The sequence below is a fragment of the Myotis daubentonii genome, chromosome 5, assembly GCF_963259705.1.
Source record: "Myotis daubentonii chromosome 5, mMyoDau2.1, whole genome shotgun sequence".
Taxonomy (NCBI): Eukaryota; Metazoa; Chordata; class Mammalia; order Chiroptera; family Vespertilionidae; genus Myotis; species Myotis daubentonii.
In genome coordinates this window covers 77,155,741-77,179,111 of record NC_081844.1, presented here as the reverse complement: position 1 = coordinate 77,179,111, position 23,371 = coordinate 77,155,741, and the positions used below count along the sequence as shown (strand labels likewise).

Here is a 23,371-nt window from a genome sequence, read left to right as displayed (position 1 = left end):
AACTAGATGGTGCTTTATCCCAAAGACTCTGACCCCTTTAGCCCTGAACCTGAGCCTGTTGTTACAATGTGCAAAAGAGAAACCTGGCCTGGGCCCGGCACAGCTCTGGCTGCAGGTTCCTGACATGGGCCGTGTCCCAGGTGAGGCCCGAGCATGTCCCACACAGGGCCTGCAAGGCCTCCTGATGAAGGAGCCATTTGTCTGCACGCTGACATCTGCTCAGGGGTGCGCACTCCCCCTCTGCTGGAGGCAGTAGGACTCCCACAGTGGCCCCGGTCCCCATAAGGCTGTGTGGTTGTAACCATAAAGTCATTCAGCAGCACAACCACAAACAAAACACACATGAGATCAAGGACAGTGTTGCCAGTGCCCAGTGCCAGGGGCTTCCTCTGCCCACCCCACCCAAGCCTGGCGGAGGAGCCTTGGCGGTGGGTGCCTGGCACCATGTTTAACTCTTAAATTACTCCTCTCTGACTTCTTGAGGAAGAGAGCCAGTTTTATTTTTTCTGGAATTTATAATTGCTCCCCTCTCCCTTCAATCCCAGTGCATAGAAATGGGGTGCTAAGATGAACAAAGGCCTGTGCTGAACTGCAGGGTGTTGGTCCTGCCTTGGTTTCCCCATCTCCACATGGGACAGGCCTGCCAATGGGATGAGGTCCCGGATGCAGGGGTGCTGGGTGGCCTGCCTGGGGGGCACCCCTGCCAGCCTTGAGCCCCTGGTCTGCAGCCCCTACTGCTCCAGAAATCAACCCGCCAAATGATACCTTCATCATGTTGTGGAAAACAATTTTCCAAACCTCTAGTTTCACAGCTACCCTGGTGATTGTTGGAATTCCACTATTTTTGAAGGTTCACACCCTGGGCCACCCCTGCCCCAGAGGCACCCTCTCTGGGTGCAGGGCTGTGGCCACACTGGTTTCACCAGCAGAGGCAGGGTGGGGCGTGGCAGGGCAGAGATAGAGCCTTGAATTCTTCACACTGATTATCTGCCAGCTTCACTGGTTTGAGCTGAGATGTCGTGGGCATGTCTGCATAGCACTGAGCTCCTCTGCCAGCTGGTGCCAACGTGGCCATCGCATGTGGGCAAGCCCAGGACACAAATGGACAACAGCAGGGAGTTTGGCTTGGGGCCAGCTGAGTGAGAGCTGTGGGAGATGAGACTGGAAACGGGTGCTCGTGGGCCTTAAATGCCAGGCAGAGGAGCCAGTGGGCGGGGAAGAGGTCTGTAGGGAAACCACCTGCAGAGACATCCCCCCAAGAAGAGGCTGCTGCCCCGGCCAATAGTGGGGTCCTGACCAGGAGCAGCCTCGGAGGAGACGAGGAGAGGGGGGTGAATTACAAGGGGTGCGAAGGTGGTTGGTTTGACTGTAATTGTAAAATGGGGAGAAGTGAATGAGATTTGGGTTCATTCATCCCTAAAATGGAGCGCTCACTCAGCCAGCCTGCAGCCTCCACATGTGCCTCGCAAGGCGGGCACGACGTTGTCAAGTGCAGCGAGAAGTAATTTGCCGTGGGTCAAGATGCGAAGATTTCTAAACTGACAGATGGCGGGGGAGTCTTTGGAGAGGAAACGGGAAGCATTTTTCTTACCAAGATCTGTCCTTGGACAAAGCATACATGATAGGGTTCTCTGTGAGAGAATTTAAAGAACCTACCTAAGACAGACAGACAGAGATCCCACACCAGGATTCTCCCACCCCCCATATTTTGGTGCCACGCATCTTGCCAGAATCAAGGGAAGGTTTCAGCAAAGGCCAGTGACTCAGTTTCTGTATCACAACACTGACGATCACACCACTCACACTTCTGGGGTGGCCCCTGCCCAGACACCTACCTGCATTGAGACCCTGCCACCAAGCCCAGGCTCAGCAGGAGAGCATGACAGTGTGAGGTTTGGCCTTGTCAAGCGAGGGTAGGGAACAGAGGGCCTCCTCTAACCCCCAACGTGTAGCTGACAAGCGAGGGTTAGTGGGGCCATGTGTGCAAGCAGGCCCGCCTGGGAGAGGACCGGGGGAAGACGTGCATTTTCACAGATAAAGGATAAGTATTTATTTTAGGAATTATTATTCTTACTGTTAGTTATGGTTGTTCATGTATACCATGGTTCTCAATGGTGCCACTAGTGACATTTGGGGCCAGATAATTCTCTGACGTGGGGACCACTCTGTGCATGTAGGATGTTAGCAGCCTCCCTGGCCCTATGCCAGGAAGAAAACACTCCTTCCCCCAGCTGTGATAACCAAAATATGTCCAGACTTTACCAAGTGTCCCTGGGGGGCAGAGTCACCTTGGGTTGAGAACCACTCATGTGCACCAGGAGGGCCTGCCTTCATCTTTCATCATCAGGTGCACTCCCCCGGCCCCACCCCACACCCCGTCTCTATCCGCAGCCAGGCACAACGTCCCTGCCCAAGAGCGGCCACTTATTCTCTGGGGGCTTCCCGCTCTCACCCACCCAGGGACTTCTCTCCTAAGAGTGCCCCCTTCTCTCTTTTGCATCATAAAGTTCGCCCTCTCCATCGGATCATCTCCATTGGCTTGCAAACACAACACCTTACAACACAGACCTATCTTTCCTTGGCCTTTCGCCAACCATCCCATCTCTCTGCTCCCCTTCATGACAAAACTCTCCTAAAGAGCCCCTCCTCCCACCTCCTTACATCCCATTCTCCTTCAGTCCGTCCCAAAGACCACTTCACTCCCCAACGTTCTCAGGAAGCATGACAGGTTCCAAATGTCAAGGTCCCAGAGGACCTTCACGTTGCCCACGATCAAATCTCAGTCCTGGTCTGAGGGGAGCTCTTGGCGGCACTGGGCATAGGTGACCCCCATCCTCCCTCCTAGGCTCTGGCTCCTGTGACTCCTCCTCATCCTCTCACCTCTAAACGTTGGGGGTACCAGGACTCAGTTCTAGACCCCTTCCCTCAGACAACACTCCCTAGTGATCTCAGGTCCCTGGCTTTAAATATCATGTAGACATGGATGACTTCCAAAGGTGTCTCCCTGGCCTGGACTACTCTTCGGAGCCCCAGACTCATCTAGCCAACTGCCCACCCCACCATCCACCTACTACAGTAAAAACAGAGCCTGGATTTTACCTCAAATGTCTGCTCTTTCTCCCTCAGCCTTTTAGTAAATGGAACCAATACCTACTTAGTTTTTAAGGCCAAAATTCTAGTTTCCATTCTTGATTCTGCCCTTTCCCTCAAACCCCACCACCACCACCACCAACACCAACACCCATCTAATAAATCACCAACCCATTAGCTCTGCCACCACTACTCTGGCCTAAACCACTGACACCTGCAGCATGGGCCCCTCACAGGTCTCCTGTCTCCCTCTGTTGCCCATTCTGTCCACCCTCCACACAGCCCCAGAGTGCCACCCCAACAGCCTCCACCCCTTCCTGAGGCTGGCCCACCCGCTCCCACAGCCACACACCTCTCCCAGCCAGTCCTGGTAGTTCTTGCCGTTGTTGCTTTGGGAGTGAGCACAGGACACAAATCTGGCGAATGGAAAGTGAGGGGACCTCAGTTTGGGGCTTCTGGGAAAGGCTTCCTGTTCTTACAGCTCACGCACAGCAGAGTCCCCGTTCCCCACTCTGGGATGAAGTGCCTGCCCGCGACGCTAGATCTGTAGGGCATAGCCACACACTGAGGCTGCAGCGCCTGAGCCTTGGTGACATTCCAGAACCACAGAACAACCTACCCAGGAAACTCCCTCTTCTCCTTATGTGGATGAGAACTCCTTATTAGTCAGCGCATTTCCAGTCAAGGTTTTCTGTTAAGAAAATGAAGACATCTTGACCCATGCACAGATGTTCTTTAATAGCATAAATCAGACCATTTTAGTCTCCTGCTTAAAGTCCTCCGGAGAATGGATTCTCATGCAATAAAACCCCAACTCCTCACCACCGCCATGGGCCCCGCCAGGCTGGCTCCTGACCTCATCTCCAGCCACACCTCTGACCAGCCCCCGAGGCCGCCTCTCTAACCCCGGGCTGCCCTTTTCCTGTTTGTGCCTGTAGCATCACCAGCCAGAGAGGGACAAGGCTCCTCCAAGTTCCAAACCAGAATTGCCCCCCAACCCCACCCGCCCTCCTGGGCAAGCGACTAACACTCGGTGACCAAGGCCACGGGAGCTTCTCGGATGGGTTCTAAAGAACACAGGGTGCCCAGAGGGGGACAGAGTCTGAGCCCAGCTCACCCGTGAATCTTGGGAGCCATGCTGGAAAGAGATGGAGGCTGTGAGCAATGTTACCTGTAAAGATGGGAGTTGGCAGGAGCTCCGAGGGTGCTGGGAGCAGCAGAGCCACGCCGGGCTTGGGACCGCTCCTCAGGGGTTCATCGCAGCTGTGGCGCGCTCGGGAAATTGGAATTGAAACAAAAACAAACACACTGATGTGAGCTGTTCGCCAAAATGGTCTGCTGATGCCTGTTTACAAAATGCAACCATGACTTAGCGTTCTCAGGAGACTGAATTAATTAAATAGAAAAAGCTACATTTATTGCTGTTTTTGCAAGACCCTGATGGCGTCTCCCCTTTGATGCGGGAAGAATGGTCCCAGGCAGAGAGGGCTCGGGTGGGGTGAGGGGACCCAGCGGGACCGGCTTCCTGTCTGGTTTCTGCTGCCCTGGCTGCCTGCTGGACACACCCCGGCCCTGGGGACACCAGGAGCAACGCCTGCCCAGTAGACACTGTGTCTGCTCCCTCTTCCTTGGCCAAAGGTTCTTAGTCACAAGAATGCCACAGTTTAGAGATCATTTCAAAGTCTACTCACTGGAGAGACCCAGAACACGTTTGCAATCTACTTGCAGATCAAATGCCTTAGAGCCGTGGTCGGCAAACTGCGGCTCGCAAGCCACATGCGGCTCTTTGGCCCCTTGAGTGTGGCTCCTCCTAAACCTTAGGAGTACCCTAATTAAGTTAATAACAATGTACCTACCTATATAGTTTAAGTTTAAAAAATTTGGCTCTCAAAAGAAATTTCAGTCGTTGTACTGTTGATATTTGGCTCTGTTGACTAATGAGTTTGCCGGCCACTAGAGGATTATTAGTCAAGACAGAGATGGTGCATCAAGACTGCGTGTGGGTCCCTGCACCTCCCAGCTTGCCTCACTCAGGAAATGGCAAGAGGATCAAACCAGGAATTCAGGAGGGAGTCACTCCTGGCACCCCTTTTTTCCTTGCCCCTCATCCAAACTATTTCCAAGCCCCGTCCCTTCCTCTTCTCCCCATCTCGCAGTCACGCCTGTCTCTCACCTGAACTAGTACTGTCTCACCTGCCAAAGGGTCTCCCCAACCCTCGCCTCTCCCCGACAGCCTGTTATTCACACAGCAGCCAGGAGGATTTGAAGTCCAGGAGGGATGTGACCATGATCCCCGTGGCATGCAATTCAGATCACATCCCTCCGGGACTTAAAATCCTCCCGATCCCTTTCCAGTGCCTGAGATGAACACCTCTGAGCCCTCACCATGCCTCCGCCTGGCCACCTGGCACTTCCCACTTCGCTGCATCTGTGCTCTGCTCCCTTTGCTTTGGCCACACTGGCATCCTTCCGCTCCCAGAGCAGTCCAGCCCGTAGGGCCTTTGAACAAGCTGTTTTCTCTGAGCAGAATGCCCTTTTCCCCACTGTTGGCCTAGGTGCTTTTTTCTCACCTTAGAGATCTCCACTTAACCCATTGTACGCCATAAGCATCGTAGACGCAAGCGGCGGACCTTCCCCCCCCGCCCCCAGGCCATGTGGGTCTATAAAAAAAAATGTTTTCTGGACACACTTTAAAATCATTTTTTGTGAGAAATTTAAGCTGAAAATATTCAAGAACACCCCAATTGTGAATAATATATTTATTTTTATAAAAGTCATTGCAAAATTGATTTTTTAAATTAAATTCAAAATATCGTGGCATGTGGGGATGGTTTCCGTTTTAGATGTGTGGCAGTTAACTGGTTAAATGTCTCCTAATGAGAGAGGCTCCCACCACCACTCCCCCTCACATCTTAATAGGCTTCCCTGCTGTTCTATCAGCATCTTGTTCTTTCTATCTGTAGTGCTTAATTTATTTACACGTTCTCTCCCGGCCCACACTGAGGCCCCCTCCGTTGCCCAGAGTCTGGACACCATCTCATCATGAAAGCAGTAGAAACGGCCGTGGGATGAGCGAGTGAGCTGCCTGGACAGGGGTGTTCGGGGATATCAGAGCAGAAGTTGGATCTCCTCTCATCAGAGGATTCTCAGAGTGTTCCTGACCTGAATAACTTGACCTCTCAAAGGTCCCTTCCACAGCTCACTACAGTTTCTTTCGAGGAAATACATGAACTTGTCTTTCTTTCTCTTCTGAGGGAGTGTACTAGGTAATTAACACCAGCTGCTGTAGAAACCCCCAAATCTCAGTAGTACAGCACAGAGGCTGTTTCTCACCCTTATCAGGTCTGAGCAGGTCAGGCAGCTCTCAAGCAGCAACTAGGAGGCTGTGTTCTTCGCTTTCACAAAATACATGACCACACAGTCTCCACGGAGGAGAGAAGAGAGCGTGGATGATGACTGCATTAGGCAGGGTTCTCCGGAGAACCAAACCAAATAGAATACATGGGTGGGTGGGTGGATGGGTGGATGGGTGGATGGATGGATGGATGGATGGATGGATGGATGGATGGATGGATAGCTGGATGGGTGAATAGACGGGTAGATGGGTAGGTGGGTGGATGGATGGATGGATGGATGGATGGATGGATGGATGGATGGATAGGTGGTTGGGTGGATGGATGGATGGATGGATGGATGGATGGATGGATGGATGGATGGATGGGTGGGTGGATGGGTAGGTGGGTGGATAGGTAGGTGGGTGGGTGGGTGGGTGGGTGGATGGATGGATGGATGGAAGGATGGATGGAAGGATGGAGAGAGAGGATTGGCTTACATGATTTTGGCAGCTGAGATTTGCAGTCAGGAAGCTGGCGACGCAGGAGAGCCGATGGTATAAATTCCAGTCTGAAAGCCAGCAGGCTTGAGACCCAGGAAGAGATGGTGTCTGAGCTCCAAAAATGAAACAAGGAAGAGGGAATCTGAAGATGGCACAAAAATTGAATCAACTTTTGCATAAAGAAACAGGAAATTTTGGATAAGTGCAAGTCTGGCTGGTCCAGAGCCCCCTGTGGATGCCAGACACAGCTCAGTGCTCAAACATGAGTGTCAGTATGAAAGGCCCTACAACAACTTGTTCCCAGCCTCCCACCTGCCAAGTGTCAGCAGCGGTTGGAAAGGAGTGAGTGAAGGGAAAGAGCGGGGACACAACGCACCCCACCTCAGTTACATCTGCAAATGCCAGGTGAAGTCATCGTGTCCAGGAGACATTGAGATGTTGCCTGTCCCCTATTTGGTCAGAATACATGCTTTCTGTCCCACTTACCAACTTCACAGGGTGGCCCTGGTCACAGGAACAAGACCAGATCAATAGAGCTGGTCCCACAGGTGCTACACTTCCCTTGGCGACTCCCAGGTCACCTGAGGGGTTCATTCTGAGGAAAGAACATTAATTTACAAGGAAAACACTGTGAGAAGAGGCTGCAGCCAAGAGTTGTGTCTAAGCGCCCACCTGGCTCTCTCCTCAGATGGCCCTAATTCTCAAGCAGGCCCCTGAGACTGGCTTTGCCCTGCAAGGTTCAGGCTAAAACATCACTGTGCAGCCCGCTCAGTGTGGCTAGTGGTTGAGTGTTGACCTATGAAGCAGGAGGTTGCAGTGCAGTTCCCAGGAAGGGCCTATTCCTGGGTTGCGGGCTCCATCCCCAGTTGGGGGTGTGAGGAGGCAGCCAATAGATGATTCTCTTTCATCTCTGATGTTTTTATCTCTCTCTCTCCCTCTCCCTTCCTCTCTCTGAAATCAATAAAAACATCTTTTTAAAAATAAGTAACATATCGCTGTGCAGGCAGGTTGAGCTTTTGACAGGCTCTTCTCACCAAGATCATCATCTGAAAAAATGCCAACTGTCCAGATAGGAATGAGTTCCATTAGTGCCTCTCCAACATGCAAACACTAACACCAACTTGACAAGAACCTGAGAATAGGAATGTGTTCCATTAGTGCATTTCTAACATATAAATACTAACGCCAACTTGACGAGAATCTGAGAATAGGAATGTGTTCCATTAGTGCATTTCTAACATATAAATATTAACGCCAACTTGACGAGAATTTGAGAAATTTAATTTTTATTGCTGTGAAGCACCAGAATCCTGCTTGAGAAGGTGCTGATGGGCTTATGAGTGTCTCGTCGAGTTCAGTGCCGTGTGAGGAACAGCAGCCGAGATCACGGGAAAGCTGTACTAGGAACTAACACGGGCTCTCCAGCGACTGAAGTCTCGTGGCCTCCCGTTTTCAGGAAGGGTGTCTGTTACCCTGCTCTCCGTGGGTCCATTCACCGCAGCCCCGCCCCTTCTCTCCAAGCTCCAAGGAGCAGGGAGAGCAGGTGTGCAGGGAGCAGGCTGAGAGCCGGTGTTTGCAACACCTTGTGTCTGGAAAACCAAGGGTGTTGCTGCTCTGGTTTGAAGGACCTAGACAGTGAGGTAGGTGTCTCCCAGGAGACAGCTGTCAGCCCAACTTGGCCTCAGGCCACCAACTGTGTGCCAGGCACCATTCTAGGCACCAGAGCCCAAAGAGCCCTGCCTGGGACCCCACTGCCAGACACACAGCCTGGTTAGTGCACCACGAAGGTTCTGTCTCGTGCCAACCCAACCTGCACTGACTTCGACAGTCGTGGCCATGCAACCTGTCCCTCTGAATCCCGGGGGGGAACAAGGGAAGCCCTCTGATGTCAGAAGGCCTGATGCATAGGGAGGTAGGTGTCCCAAGTTGTGAGGCCCCCCCAACTCCCTTTCCCTCCCCAAATTACCTGCTCGCCAGGCAGCCTGCCAGTTCTTATCACAGGGCCATTGTCATCTGGGGGATCTCTGCCCAACAAGGCTGGCCAAGCTCCCCATTGGCCTGCTCTAACCTTCTCTTTCCAAGGACACCAGCCTCTTCCTACAGCCGCACTCTGCAGGGAGGTCACTTAGCAGGGAAGTGGGCCTGGCCAGAGGAAGGCGTGCCGAACAGTAAATAACTGGGAGTGAGGAGAGGTTCGGTTGCCATAAATCTCTTCAGAATTTTACACGGAGCTGGAGAATATTGACATGAGTTAAATTCAATGAAACAACATTTAATTAAACTTTAAATGATCCAAATATTTGCACTTTGGTTAATGTTTGTGTAGCCGACAGCAGAATTATGATGGCCTGTCAGTACGCACCATTCTAATTTTGTGAGTCTTTCCTGTGCAAAGTGCATGTCCTCAGACATACGGATGATGGGCGGGTGCGTTCAGCAAGGTCGCAGGAGCGGCTGTCCCAGGGCAGAGGCCTAGATGCGCACACTTCCCTCCCGGAGTGTTTTGGTTGGTTGGTTGGTTGGTTGGTTGATTGGTTGGTTGGTTGGTTGGTTGATTGGTTGGTTTTAGCCCTGTGCTACAGGCTCCTCCAGACATTTTTCTAACACTTTTTGAAATATATCGCTTTGGGGCCATGTGGAGGGAGGCCTCCTGCGTTGCACATAAGTGTTACATTCCAAATGAGGGTGGTGCTCCTAGCCTGGTAATTAGGGCCCCCAGGCCCCCAGCCAGCCAGTCCACCTCACCTCCCCAAATCCACCTGCACTCCCTTTCCATCTTGCAGACACCCCCTTCTTTTAAGACAAGGGTTCTCAGGCCTCAGGGTACCATGGGAGCCCTGGGGTGCATCAGTGCATGAGCGAGCCCTGGGGTGCATCAGTGCATGAGCGAAGGGGTGCATATATCTTTTTGAATTAGTATTTTGGGTTTCTTTGGATAAATATCCAGAAGTGGAATTGCTGGGTCATATAATAGCTCTATTTTTTTATTTTTTTGAGGGATCTACATACGTTTTCCATAATGGCTGCACCAATCCGCATTTCCACCAACAGTACACAAGGTTCCCTTTCCTCCACATCCTCGCCAGCACTTGTTTATTGATTTGTTGATAGCCATTCCGATAGGTGTGAGGTGATAGCTCACTGTGGTTTTTTAATTTGCATCTCCCTGATGATTAGTGACGCTGAGCATCCTTTCACATGTCTGTTGGCCATCTGTATGTCCTCTGTGGAGAAGTGTCTATTCAGGTCCTCTGCCCATTTTTTAATGAGGTTGCGTGTGTGTGTGTGTGTGTGTGTGTGTGTGTGTGTGTGTGTTTGGTGTAAGTTTTATGAATTCCTCATATATTTTGGATATTAACCCCTTAATGGATGCATCATTGATGACTGTCTTCTCCCATTCAGTAGGTTGTCTTTTTGTTTTGTTGATGGTTCCTTTACTTTGCAAAAGCTGTTTAGTTTGATATAGTCCCATTTGTTTATCTTTTTGTTTCTCTTACCCAAGAAAATATATCCAAAAAAATATTACTTAAGAGCAATGTCAGAGTTACTGCCTATGTTTTCTCCTAAAAGTTTTATGGTTTGGGTCTTATATACGTCTTTAATCCATTTTGAGTCTTTTCTTATATATGGTGTGAGAAAGCAGTCTAGTTTCTTTCATTTTTTTTTTTTTACACATTATCTGTCCAGTTTTCTCCACACCATTTATTGAGGAGACTGTCTTTGCCTCATTGTATATTCTTGTCTCCTTTGTCATAGATTAATTGGCCATATAAGTGATAACATATAGCACCTGACTTCTTCACAAGCCCCACTCACCAGCCATTGGGAGAAAAATGCACCTAAATATTCAATCCTTTATAAAGCTGAGTCCGGGCTGATGATCATTTTTGCAGTCCACATAATTAATGCTCTACCTAAGAAAAACGCTTCATGTTTCCAATTCCCCACCCCACCCCACGTCCCCAGCTGCTCCTCTATCTGGTTTCTGAGTGTGGATTTAAGCACCCTGCCATTCTCCACCACCTCCGGTTTCTGCTGCTGGGATCTCACCCCCAACCCTAATCCTCCCCAGTTCCCTGTCAGCGGTCAGCCCTGGCTGAGCTCCTGGTCTGGGCTCTCTCAACCTGGTGGATTTTGGAGTCTGAGGTTCCCTTGGTTCAGCCGCGCACAGCCCCCACTGGCACGATGCACCCCTCAAGGTCAGGAGGTCATTGCCTTTGGGCCCAGATCTGGCCATTCAATGCAGCCCTCAGACACAGGGGTACAGAGCACCTCACAGCCCAGCCAGTGCACAGGCAAGGACCTCTGGCTCCCTCCAGGTCACTCAGGAGTCCAGGGGGCTCTGGTGGATAATCCCAGGCTCTGGCTCTCTCACACCATGGGTAATCGCCCCAGGTAGGGAGGGGAGCAGGCCGGTTGGAGACAGTTCAGCCTCCTCTCACCTACACACTAGCAGGCACACTCTTTGCCCTTCCACTGTCTCCCTTGTGATTCCCACAATGCCCTGGGACGAGGATGGGGTGTTCCATACCTGCTTACTTCTTCCATAGAGCACAGGGCCTCATGGGTTGTTGGGGGGACAGGGGGTGTTAATATACTTTTATTGATTTCAGAGAGGAAAAGAGAGGGAGAGAGAGGTAGAAACATCAATAATACGAGAATCATTGATCAGCTGCCTCCTGCACGCTCCCTACTGTGGGCTGAGCCTGCAACCTGAGCATGTGCCCTGACCTGGTGGGCACTCAACCACTGGGCCACACCAGGCAAGGAATCCCATGAGGAAGAGGTACCTTGTTTATACATGGGGAGAATCTGGGTTTGAGCCCTAAGGGCCAGCACAGGGGAAGCGGGACAATTTTAGCAAATTCTCCTTATCTCTCCTCGCTCTGCCCTCTATCTCCAAAGCCGAGTTTTGCTACAATGGGCTAGCGCCCTCTCTGCCCTGAGAAATAAGCTCATGACTCCGAGGCGGGAGGGCAGCACACAGAATGTGATTGAAGAGGGAATGTGAAATGCACCTTCGTTTGTGAAATATTACGGGGGTTGCATCTGCATCAATCACGCGCTGCTTATCTTTCCTCCTGTGGCTCCGTCACCAGGAGCCACATTTGTCCTGTGTGTGACTGTCCCCTCTCCGCTGGCCTGTTGGCTCCTTTCCTTCTTTATTTCCACTTTCTCCATTTTGCATCCATCCGTCCAACAAGCGTTGATTGAGCGCCTAGTATATACCTTGTTCCTCTTCATGGGCCCAGGGCAGGGCCACTGAATGATTGTGGACGGGAAGGGCTTTGCTCCTCAGGTTCCCACCTGACTGCATCTGCTTTGCAGTGCATCGCGCACCTGTAGCTTCGCGCCTTCGTGCCTGTGGCTGTTTGGCTCCCCTTCCCCTCCCCTCTCCCACACACACACGCTGGCAGGAGGGTGTGAGCACAGATGTTCTGCCTGATCTCAGCTCAAAAGTGTCCCGCTGAGTCACACAGCTCCATGCCCAGCTCTCAGCCTTCTCCACAGCTGTCAGACACCCCCAGGCCCTGATAGAGTCTCAGTCAGAGTAAAAAGGGCTCCCAGCATTTTTGCTGGCATCCCAGAATAAACACAGCTCCCCCTACCCCCCCAACCCCCAAGCCAGCTGCCTCCCTCAGCTCATGCCGCCTCTGGCTGCTGCCCCAAGCCCCCTTGCCTTGCAGATTTGGGGGAGGCAGTCCAGCCAGTGGGCTAGTGACTATCCCTCCAAGCCTGATCCCATTTTGGTTTTTGAACATCTGAGTCTGATTAATTGTTTCATAAATCCCAAGAATTTCAGAAAGCCTCTGGTTAAAGGGAAGTATTTTAGACCCTTCCCATTTGCCTGAAGAATGACCAGTCTTCATGCCAGTTATCAAGTGTGAAATGGCAACGATTAATAATTTGTGCAGCCTAAAGTACACTTCAGAAAGTTAAAGGCTACCGTGCCTGGTGGCTGAGCAGAAATCCAAATCCAAGTTCAGAGAGTCCTCAGGCAGAAACAAACCTTCAAAGGTCAGCCAGTCCATTCCCCAGACTGCAGACAGCGCAACCTTTACGCTGCCCCCAGAAGAAGAGCTTGACTGCACCCAGCCGGGCCCAGGCCTCGTGAGGCCCTAGGCCAGGGAGCACATGGCAGGCGCTGCGCGCCTGGCCCTGGTCTCCGTGTGATGGCCCACAGGGCGGGCAGCCCACATTCCGGCCACAGCCCAGATGGCTCCTCTGCACTCGCTGTGGTTCCTGGCCCGTTTTGGCCCACAGAGCCCTTTGATCATTTGGCATAAGTGTGGCCCCTCTCCCAGGAGGTATGTCCGTCTGTACGTTCTGTCGGCACATGGTGGACAAATTCCCGTTGCCCTCAAGCAACCTCGGCCCCTGCCCCGCAGGAAATCCCCTGCACCTGACGGTCGTCTTCTCCCTGCAGAGGTGGTTCAGCTCAGCCTCGCCCCCGAGGAGAGGGTCAGCGTGGCCACAGTGACCGTGGGGATGAGCACCGTGCTGACGTGTGCTGTGCGCGGAGACCTGCGACCACCCATCGTCTGGAAGCGCAACGGGCTGGCCCTGAACTTCCTGGATTTGGAAGACATCAACGTAAGTAACCTGGCTCTGACTTGGAGCTCAAACGTACGTCCAGGGGAAGTAACCTGTGCAAGACTGCGGCAGAGGCAGGGCCTGAGGGTTCTCTGCTGCCACCCACATTTGGTACCTTCCAACCTGTTGTCAGACACCTGGAGGTCCCGGAAAACCCAAGCCCCACCACATGCAGAGGCAGGGAGCGTGGTGGCTGTAAGCCTGCCAGCCAGGCCCAGAAGAAGGGAACGGGGAAGCCAGGGGGCAGGGCAGGAGGTCCTTGTTACAGGCCAAAGCGGCTAAGGCCAGGAGGTGGGCGTGAGGATGGGATGTGAGAGGAGGGGGCTGTGTATCAAGCCCACCGCTCAGAGGGAGGGACCACAGTCCAACAGAGAACATGGCCAGACAGGAGGGCTCCCGGGCAGGGAGAGCATCTGGGTGAGGTCCCCTGGGCGGTGGAGGAGAAACTCCGGGCCTAAAGCTGGGAAGAATATAGACAGCTGGACATGGGGAAGAGGGATTCCCTGTGGAGGACAGAGGTGAGCTCCTGGGCCGGGTTGGCTGGAGGCCAGAGGCCAGGTAATGAGGGAAAGAAAATTAGGTCCAGCCAGAGGGGCCTGCCCTGGGGCCTTGCTTATGGAGTGGGAAATGGCTGGGGGGAGGGGGGGAAGCGGGGGGGGGGGGATGCGTTGAGTGGGAGAGCCCTGAGCTCACACAGCCTATTGTGACCAACAGGAGAACGCCTGCACGCTGAGGGCCCAGGCTACCTGGGCTGGGGTCCCAGCGTCACCCACACTGCCTGTAGCACTTAAGCAATTTCTTAAACAGCTGATCCTCAATGAATTAATTTATTAGAAAAGCAACATCAGTGGTACCTCCCTTCTACTGGACTTGAGAAATACAGGGATTCATTCAAGAATATTTATTGGTCCTGGTTTGGCTCAATGGGTGAAAGGATTTCCCAGAAGTTCGTGTGAGAAGACAGAATGATGTCACCAAGCAAGATGCTGCCAGGTCAGCAGGTACAAAAACAGGGGGCAGCCCTGGTCTTGGCGCAGGACAGGTCAACTGGCTCAGAATCCAGAGAAGGAAGACCGGTGGGATGTGTGGCCAGTTCCCGCTAACAGTGCTAAGGTGCTGGGGGAGGTGCTGGGGCAGAGGGTGTCGGCCTGGTCTGTGTGACCCAAGAGTTGGACTAGCACAAAGGGCCAGGGAGCACTCCAAAAAGAAACCAATTTTAGCTCCTTAGCTGGAACACCATTCCAGCCACAGCCCTGCCTTTCGATGGAGTGAGCCATCAGAGGAGGCAGTGAGCTCCCCAGCCCTAGAGACATGCACGTGCACACAGGAGGGTGATTAGCAATGCTGCTGGCCGCAAGAGGGCAGCCAAACCCCACACCCTTGACGTCTGCTTTATGGAGAGAGGCCCAGTACAGAATCTGCAGGAATCCTCGAATGGGATTCTTGCTGCACCTGGAAATCGTGTGGGAAGCAGAGAAAAGAGGGGCCGTCCTGGAGAGCCACTCTGGGCAGAGCTGGCAGGAGTGCGCTTCCCCAGTCACGCTGGGCAGGACGTTTCCTTGTGGTTGCCTCATAGGCTGTATTCTACCCGTATCTGAATGTCAGTGCCAGCACAAACCCGGTGGGTGTTGACGCCAGATGCTGATGGGCAGTCTTCTGAGCCTAAGGAGCCCAGAGCGTGTCTGGGATCTTAGCAAGGGAAGGTAGTGTCCTGGGGTGCATGTGTGTGTATGTCGGGGGTGCACGTTTGTATGTACAAGAGCTGTCATGGTGGGCATCAGCTCTTAGCCATGTGTGGCCAGTGGTCATTGGTTCAGAACCAGAACACGTCTGCCTGTGCTTGTCTGGACATCCATGGGCCTTGCTTGATGCTCTATTTAAAGACACCAGAAGTAAAGGCTGAGGCAGGACTCCTCTTAATGCACTTGCCATCAGTTAATTAAATTACTTGGAGTGTGTTTCCCTCCCTTAAACATGCCTCCAGCACCAACTCAATTGCATTTTTACTTTGCACAGTGAGGTTAGCAATTTGGGTAATTGTGGGTGCAACTGGAGATTAATGGCCTCTCGTTACCTCCCAGGGAGCACTTGCTGCTTGTGGTCAAGTCAGCAGCCCACACACAGGCAGGGCTCTGAGCTTCTCAGAAACCCCCATGTGAGGATGCAGGGCAGCACCAGCCCCACGGGGGTCCTCGGGCCTCATGCATGCAACCACATTCTACACACACAAACACACACAAGTACACAATACATACACATAAACACACAAAAAAAAACCACACATACACATACACACAAAAACACACACAACACATACACATACACACACCTATTCACACATACACATATGTCCATGCACGTGTATGTGGCTCCCCTGCCTTAGAAAGAGGAAGGAGGCAACACAGCCTGTCAGTGAAGGGCACAGACTCTGGGAGGTCAAAGGTACCGGGGTTTAAGTCTCAGCTCTGCCGCTTACTAGTTGAGTGACCTTGGAAAGGCCACTTGACTCCTTAAGCCTCAGTTTCTTCCTCTATGAAATGGGTATGAATAATAGTCACTGCCTCATAGGGTTACAGTGCAGATTAAATGAGAAGATACATGTGACCTTCTTGGCACAAGTGTTCCATGCTATTATCACTCTCATTATCATCGTCATCATCATCATCATCATCATCATCATCATCATTATTACTATTACTACTACTGCTGCTGCTGCCAAACAACACCTTGCATCCTGAGTCCCCAACAAGCAGCCAGCAGAAGCCTGCAGCTCCCCAGTCAGGCAGCTATGACCCTGGGCTGCCCCTGCTGCCTGTCCTTGGGACGGGACAACTCCATCCATGTCAGCCTTGTTTCATGCAGGGAGACGGACAATGACCAGCCACCTCCTGCAGGTCCAGAGCTGTTGGGCGAGCTGTGTGACTTCTCTGGGCCTGTGGGGACAGGGGGATGAGGATGTCCTCCCTGCGGGGGCATTTTTAGGCTGAATGTGGGATACGACTAGCCAGGTGCCCACACAGCAGGTGATCGTAAGGAGCAGTCCCCGTCTGGGGACAGTGAGGACAGCAGCTCTGGGAAGAAATCAGCTGTAGGGGGAATAACCAAACCCTCTGGTTTCATGGGGTATTTTTGAAGTGGTCGGGGGAGAACAGCCCAGAAGGGCAGCCCTGACGGGGCAAAGATCAGGGATGGAATAGCTCCTAGAGACTCTCAGCACACAGCGTGCCAGTGCCCGCCCCGCCCCCTGCAGTCAGAGATGGAACACTGTCCCGCGCGTGGTAATTGGCGCCGGGCACGGAACACTGCGCAGACCAGGAAGCTGATCAGCCTACAAAACCCAAGGCGGGAGCGGGCGAGCACGGGGAGGTGCGGGCCTCCTTGTTTTGTCACGCGGATGAGACATCTTGATTGGCAACAAAATATTAATCACTTTTCCACTACTCTCTTAATTAGACGCTTTCATGGGCAACAAAATATTAATTTGTCTTGTCTTATCTGTTAAGAATTCTGTTAAATGAATTCACTCACAGGGCCATTACAGAATGCCATCCTAATGACACATGTAATTAAACTTTTCTGACTTGCAAACATCAAGGCTGCCTCGAGCATCAGAATAATATTTGATTAGAAAGTAACCGTACCCTCTAGCCCGGAGCTGAGTGGGAGGAGCCTCTCGGATTCCGCAGCGAGCAGTGTCGCTGTCACAGCGTTCCTGAGTCCCGGGCGTGTGTGTGTGTGTGTGTGTGTGTGTGTGTGTGTGTGTGTGTGTGTGGCCGTCCAGATGGCGCACGTGCAGAGTCACCCTCTGGGCTCACTATGGGCTGGTGAGTCCAAGGCCTGTGCCAGAGCGCAGAGCAAAGACACCCTGGGCCTCGCGGGGGCTGAGACACCAAAAGGCAGAATCACAGGTTCCACGTTACAAGGAGGGAGCCAGCTCTGGGGGCCGGCGGAAGGTGAAGCTCTGGTCCCGGTTCAGGGGACAGGGATAAGCAAGAGAGGAGTCTGGATGGGGGGCTGGGGCCGGAACATGACAGGCTTGAAAATTAACATGAAGGATCTTGGCTGTTCCCTGAGGCAGTGGGATTCGTAGATCTTAAATTGGGGAGTGACACGGTCAAATGTCTGTTTGACCATGAGCCTCTTCCAGCCTGAGATTAAACATGCACCCAAGGAGGACCCCAAATAAGTGGGACCCAAAAATGAGGGGGACCCTGCTCATGCTCCGGGAGGTGTGAGAGGAGACGGGTTAGGGGGTCTTCCTCCCCAGTAGTGCATTCAGAGTGGGGCAGTGCCCCAGGCTGCCCGGAAGTTCAGGCAGGACCTGGTGTGCCTCCTGAGGATGCCTGAGCCACCCCCCTTGGCAGGAGGCCCCAGCTTGCATGAGGGGCCCCTGCCTCAGCCACACCAGGAAAAACACCGCCTCCCAGCAGGGCAGCATCGGGGACGGAGAGTGCAAGGCCCAGAGACAGGCGCTCCCAGCAGAAGGTGCAGCGGGAACACACTGTGGCCGCTGGCAGTGGTCTCTGGATTGTGACGCCTTTTTCTGTTTGTTCCATCAGAAATCAATAGCTTCTGCTCCCACACCTACGCACGCGAACAAAGGCTGCCTGTGCTGTGTTTGCTTCCTGGCCGGCTGCCATGGTCCTTTACTGAGGCAGTCATGGGTCTGGGCGGCTTCAGACCGGCCCTGCGGCCTCCCGCTTTAGCTTTCAGGACATGACCCGCTGCCCCCACCTCCGAAGCTACGTGGGGGCAAGGCCATGGCACCTCCCATGGCACCTCCCAGAGCTGGAGCCCGAGCTCAAGGCTGCCGTCCAGGAGTGGGCCTGAGCTGGCGTCTGACGGAGGGCAGACCCTCACCCCACAGTGGCCCCGGCCCTGATCTGTTCAGACAGCACAATGTCGGGTGCGGAGGGCACTCCGTCCCAGGGCCTCAGCCAGATCCCCGTGGGCTCAGCTTATCGTCAGGAAGAATTCTGCCTTAGGAGCTACCGAGGCACCCGTCACGGCAGGCACCCAAGCGAAAGGGGACCAGCTGGGTAGCCTCGAGGACTCTCCGAGCCCTGAAGTCAGACTGCCTGAGAGACGGAGCGTGCTTGGGGGGCAGGGGCCTGTCAGACACAGGAGTCCTGCGCATAACCCAGGAACACCCCGATCCCACCCAGGCACCCACTTTTTCACCTGGACCACAGAGCCCTGACTTTCCCCCAGAGCTGCCCCTGCAGCCCCTGTCTCCTGAAGGCTCAGAGCCAGGCTTTGGGGACCAGGGTGGGGGCCCATCTCAGAGGCAGATCCATAGGCCCCTCCCCTCCCCTGGCCTCCATCCTAGGGGTTCTGGGGGTCTCGGGGGAGAGGCTGCCTCACTTTCTGCAGAAACTGAACATGCGATCCATGCTAGGCCTCAGTCCTCCATCCAGGCCAAAGGTACAGCAGCCACTCTGGGTGCAGGGAAATGACTGTCCGTCCCCAAAGGCAGTTGCACATCCTGCCTCGGCAATGTCACCTGCCCTCCCTCATAACTGCCTTTCTCACGGTCCCTTACGATCCTCCGGGACAGGAGAGCTGCTAATGAGGAGAACAGAAGCAGGGAGGGGACATCCCAAAGTCACAGAAACAGCTGACCCCTTGCTGCTGCTTCCACCCTTAGTATCGGCAGCTCCGCGTCCAGGGGGCCAGGGGCCATGCTGCTTTTTGTACGAGAAGCATCTCATGTAACACTCACCGAAACGCCATGAGGCAAGCGGGGTTATGTAACTCACAGGGGCCAGGGACTTGCCAGGGCCCACAGCCAACCTGCACACCCAGCCGGAGCTCTGAGTTCCTCACTCTTGGGACATGACCCGCGGCACCCAGCCTTGCCAAGGCCTCGCTCTGGGGCCAGCTGGGCTGCCTCCTGCTTCAGCAGTGACTACTGCAGTGCCCAGGCCCCTGGGATGTGTCCCTGCAGATACAGGCTCATGTGTCTCCGTAGCCTTTGACCTCTCCCCAGCCAGGAGGGGAGCAGAAGGCTGAGACCTGCACCTGGGATCGTTTGGCTGGGATATTCTCAGGGAGAGGCAACATTTTTCTATTGTATTCTTTAAAAAAAAAAAAAAACTAAAAAGAAAACCCCGCCTACAGCAAATCTAGCATATTTCAAATGACTTGAAAGAGCCACTCTTTTTTTATTGGGTTATTTTTTTTTTTCCGTCTTTCACCAAATCTTGCTTTTGGGGGCTTTCAGATGTCGGCAGGCGAAGCTCAGTGATAAAAGCAGAAAACAAAACCCTTTAGAGGGAGGTATTCATGGCCGTGTTTGAAGGATGTGTTAAAGGCTCGCTTTTTTCCAGGCCTAAATGGTGTAAAACCAGGAACAAATAGCTCTAATGAAGCATGTGCTCACAGCCAGCTCCTCTTTGGAAGTGAATTAGTAAAAAGACCAAAGAGAATGATTTAGGAGCTCATGACTCATTTAATTTTTATTGTCTTTATATGAACCAGTCACGAGTCCATTGTAAAGAGATGAGAGGCGTTTGATCAACATGGAGAGCTGTTTGCAACACGATAGACAGTGGTTGTAGGTTCTGCATTAAAATAATCTCATTAAACACTTGGGTACCTTTTGCTTTAAAGTCTTGGGGAAAAAAACACTGTACTTAAGACACTGAAAGGCTTCGGCCAGCTCTCTCTGGCTGGTGTCAGAACCCTGGCTGCCGGTGACCACCTGGTCCCTTAGAAGTTTGGGTGAGTGCAAGCCCCTGGGAGTGCTGGCCAGAGCTCTAAAGACACAGGGGCCAGGCCCGTGGTCCCCCAGCCTGTGCAACTCCTGGGGAGGGCTCTGCCCCTCCAGGTACCTCCGCTGGCCTTTGCTTTCTCAGTGGCTCCCTCGGGACCACCGCTCTTCCCTCTGTCACTGGCTTCAAGGCTCCCCCTGTGCTCAGTGACCACGTCTGGCCCCATCTCAAAGGTACAGGGTCCCTCAGGAAAGTTGTGATCCAGCTCCTAGACCCTGAATGCAGAGCCCAGGCCATACTGAGCACCTGCCAAGCCCGGCTGTCCTCCCAGCCCCAGCAGGGCAGCCAAACTCAGCCTGTTTTCGGATTTACCTGCTGCAAACAGTGCTGCAGTAAGCACCCTTACACTCCAATTTGCATGTCTGCGTAAGTAGGTCTGTTCTTCGAAGTAGAAAGACTACATATAGGGTGGGCACGTTTGGGGGGTTTTGTTTGTTTGTTTTTAATATATTTTTTAGATTTATTTCAGAGAGGGAGCGAGAGAAAGAGAGAGAGAGAGAGAAACACCAATGATGAAAGAATCATTGATCGGCTGCCTCCTGCACGCCCCCCACTGGAGACCAAGCCCCTAACCTGGGCATGTGCCCTGACTGGGCTTTGATGGATGTTGTCAAATTTTTCTCCCAAAAGCCTACACTAAGTTACACTCCCTCCAACGGTGTATAAGAGTTTTAAACGCTGTATCAGGCGAAATTTCCTGATTGCAAGCCTTCTCGGTCCCTGAAATGAGCTGTGGAAGGAAATTTAATTAAATCCTCCCTGGGGTGTTTCAAGGACAGCACGAATGGCAGCCGCTGTTGTTGTGAGTATGTCCAGCGTAGAGAAGCTGGTGCCCTCCGTAAGGTCCTCTCAGCCTGGGGTTCACAATCCATGCAGCTCTGAGGGCGTGTTGCACTTTGCCCAGATGCAGGCAGCAGGCTCTAGCGGTCTGGAGCTCAGTCTAGTACCTGAGTCCCTCCCCCGCCCCAGCTGGCCATGCGGGGTTGATGGGCTAACCATCCAAAGCCCTGTTCAGGGGCTCAAGCCTGCAACTCGGGCCCCATGAGCTGCCACTCCCCACACGATGATCTGGAGTCCTGGCCAGTCAAAAGGTGTCTGCCCTCTGGCCTCTGAGGACGAGCTGGGGGCTCAGAGCTGTCTCGGGTGTGAGCCTTCTGCTGCAGGTGCCCAGACACCTGTGTGTACTCAAGCACTCAAGTGTGTGCCCAGGACAGATGCTCAGCATCCACACCGCTGGGTCACAATTGCCCTGTTTGAATTTTGGTGCCAACTACAAAGTGAGAGACAGCATTCCATGCAAGGCCACCCTCACTCTGACAAGTTTGGAGAGTTCCCAAAGCTACCTTCAGATTCCATCGTTTGCTAGGACTCACAGAACTCTTTAGGGCCGTTACACTCGCGGTGACAGTTCATGACAGGGAAAGACGACAGATTAAGATCTGCTGAGGGGAGACACCCCTGGGCAGAGTCCAAGAGGGTCCACATGTGAGCTCCCGTTGTCCCCTCCCCTGGAGTCGTGGACATGTTACTTTCCCAGCATCGACATGTGACAGTATCCGCAGAGTCCTGCCAGCCAGGGAAACTCACACAACCCTGGTGTCCCAAGGTCACTCACCTATGCCCACGTGGCTGACCCCTGGTATCCAGCCCCTGGGGAGGCAGAACCAATGCCACTTGGCCCGGAGCCCCCACCACGTTGTTAGACTGTCCGGTGGAGAAAGCTCCCAGGCCAACCAAGGCCCGGAGAGCACCTCCCAGGAGCTGAGGACACAGGCCAGACCTCTCTTTAGGTGATGTTACTCCACCACCCTCCCCTTCAGGGCTCCCCAAGAGACAGCACACTTGGCTGACACACCTCCATTCCCTCAGCAAATACTAATTGAGCACCACTTATGCACCAGGCACCATGCCACACAGCGGGGACCATCGAGTGCTGCACAGGAAGATGAAGTGCCTCCCCTTGGCACTCAGTCACGGGGAGACTGGCCACATAAACCCGTCAGCCAGCAACCACACGCTCCCTGCATTCCCGGGGAGCCAGGAGTCCTCCCCGGGGGCCTGCTCTCATGCCCCTGGCTCCCTCTCCTGGGCCTGGAGATGGGCAGGAGGACAGACCCACTGAAAGTGACTGTCCATGGCAGCCCTCCCATGGGGACTCAGCAGCTACTCAGGGATCATTTCAAGTTGCAGGGACTTTCTAAAGAGGACTCTGAGCAAGAGGACTGGTTCTGCAGAGCAGCAAGTCTGTCCTCCCTGGGGCTGGAAAGAAGTGGCCAGCAGGGGAGCCCGAGTGTGGATCAGAATGGTCAGCTGTGGAGGGCCAGTGGGTTGGAACGAGCGTGCGCATGCTCAGGTTGACTGCGTGTGTCCACGTGGGTGTTTGCGTGTGTCCACGTGGGTGTTTGCGTGTGCCCACGTGGGTGTTTGCGTGTGTCCACGTGGGTGTTTGCGTGTGCCCACGTGGGTGTTTGCGTGTGCCCACGTGGGTGTTTGCGTGTGTCCACGTGGGTGTTTGCGTGTGCCCACGTGGGTGTTTGCGTGTGTCCACGTGGGTGTTTGCGTGTGCCCACGTGGGTGTTTGCGTGTGTCCACGTGGGTGTTTGCGTGTGTCCACGTGGGTGTTTGCATGTGCCCACCAAGGATGCGTCTGGTCCTTGCTTGTGTGAATACAAACATCTCTGAGGACCGGCCATCGCCAAGGAGCTGCTATCACTCGATGTTTGGGTCCACGATGCTGAAATGTCTGTGCAGGTGGGAAGCTCAGGTTAGCGTACTTCTGGGAGCCAGGACTGAACCAGCGTGGAGGCAAAGACCACCTCCTTCACTCCATCTCCCCCAAAGAGAGCCAAGGTGCTCCAGAGAAGGGCAGGGTTGGAAAAGCTCTAAAACAAAACGTTTCCAAACTGCGTTTTAACGTGTAGCCTTGACAGTGTCATTAACCCAAACTCTGGAACCACGCTGGAGTCCTTGTGCTGAACACCCAGTCACTCGGTATGCAGCACGGACGGCTCATTTCCCTGTCACTTAGACCGACGCCCGTGCATCACTATGACAACACCCCTTCCTCTCGCCTCTGCTT

General features: G+C 53.4%; 1 protein-coding gene across 1 annotated transcript in view; it reads left to right on the top strand.

The window, feature by feature from the left end:
* Positions 1-23,371, top strand: part of FSTL4 (follistatin like 4) — a 324,334-nt gene that overhangs the window by 264,010 nt on the left and 36,953 nt on the right. Inside the window, exon 7 of the mRNA XM_059698386.1 lies at positions 13,353-13,519. Within this exon, the coding sequence (XP_059554369.1) occupies positions 13,353-13,519 (167 nt within the window). The remainder of the gene's footprint in view (positions 1-13,352; positions 13,520-23,371) is intronic.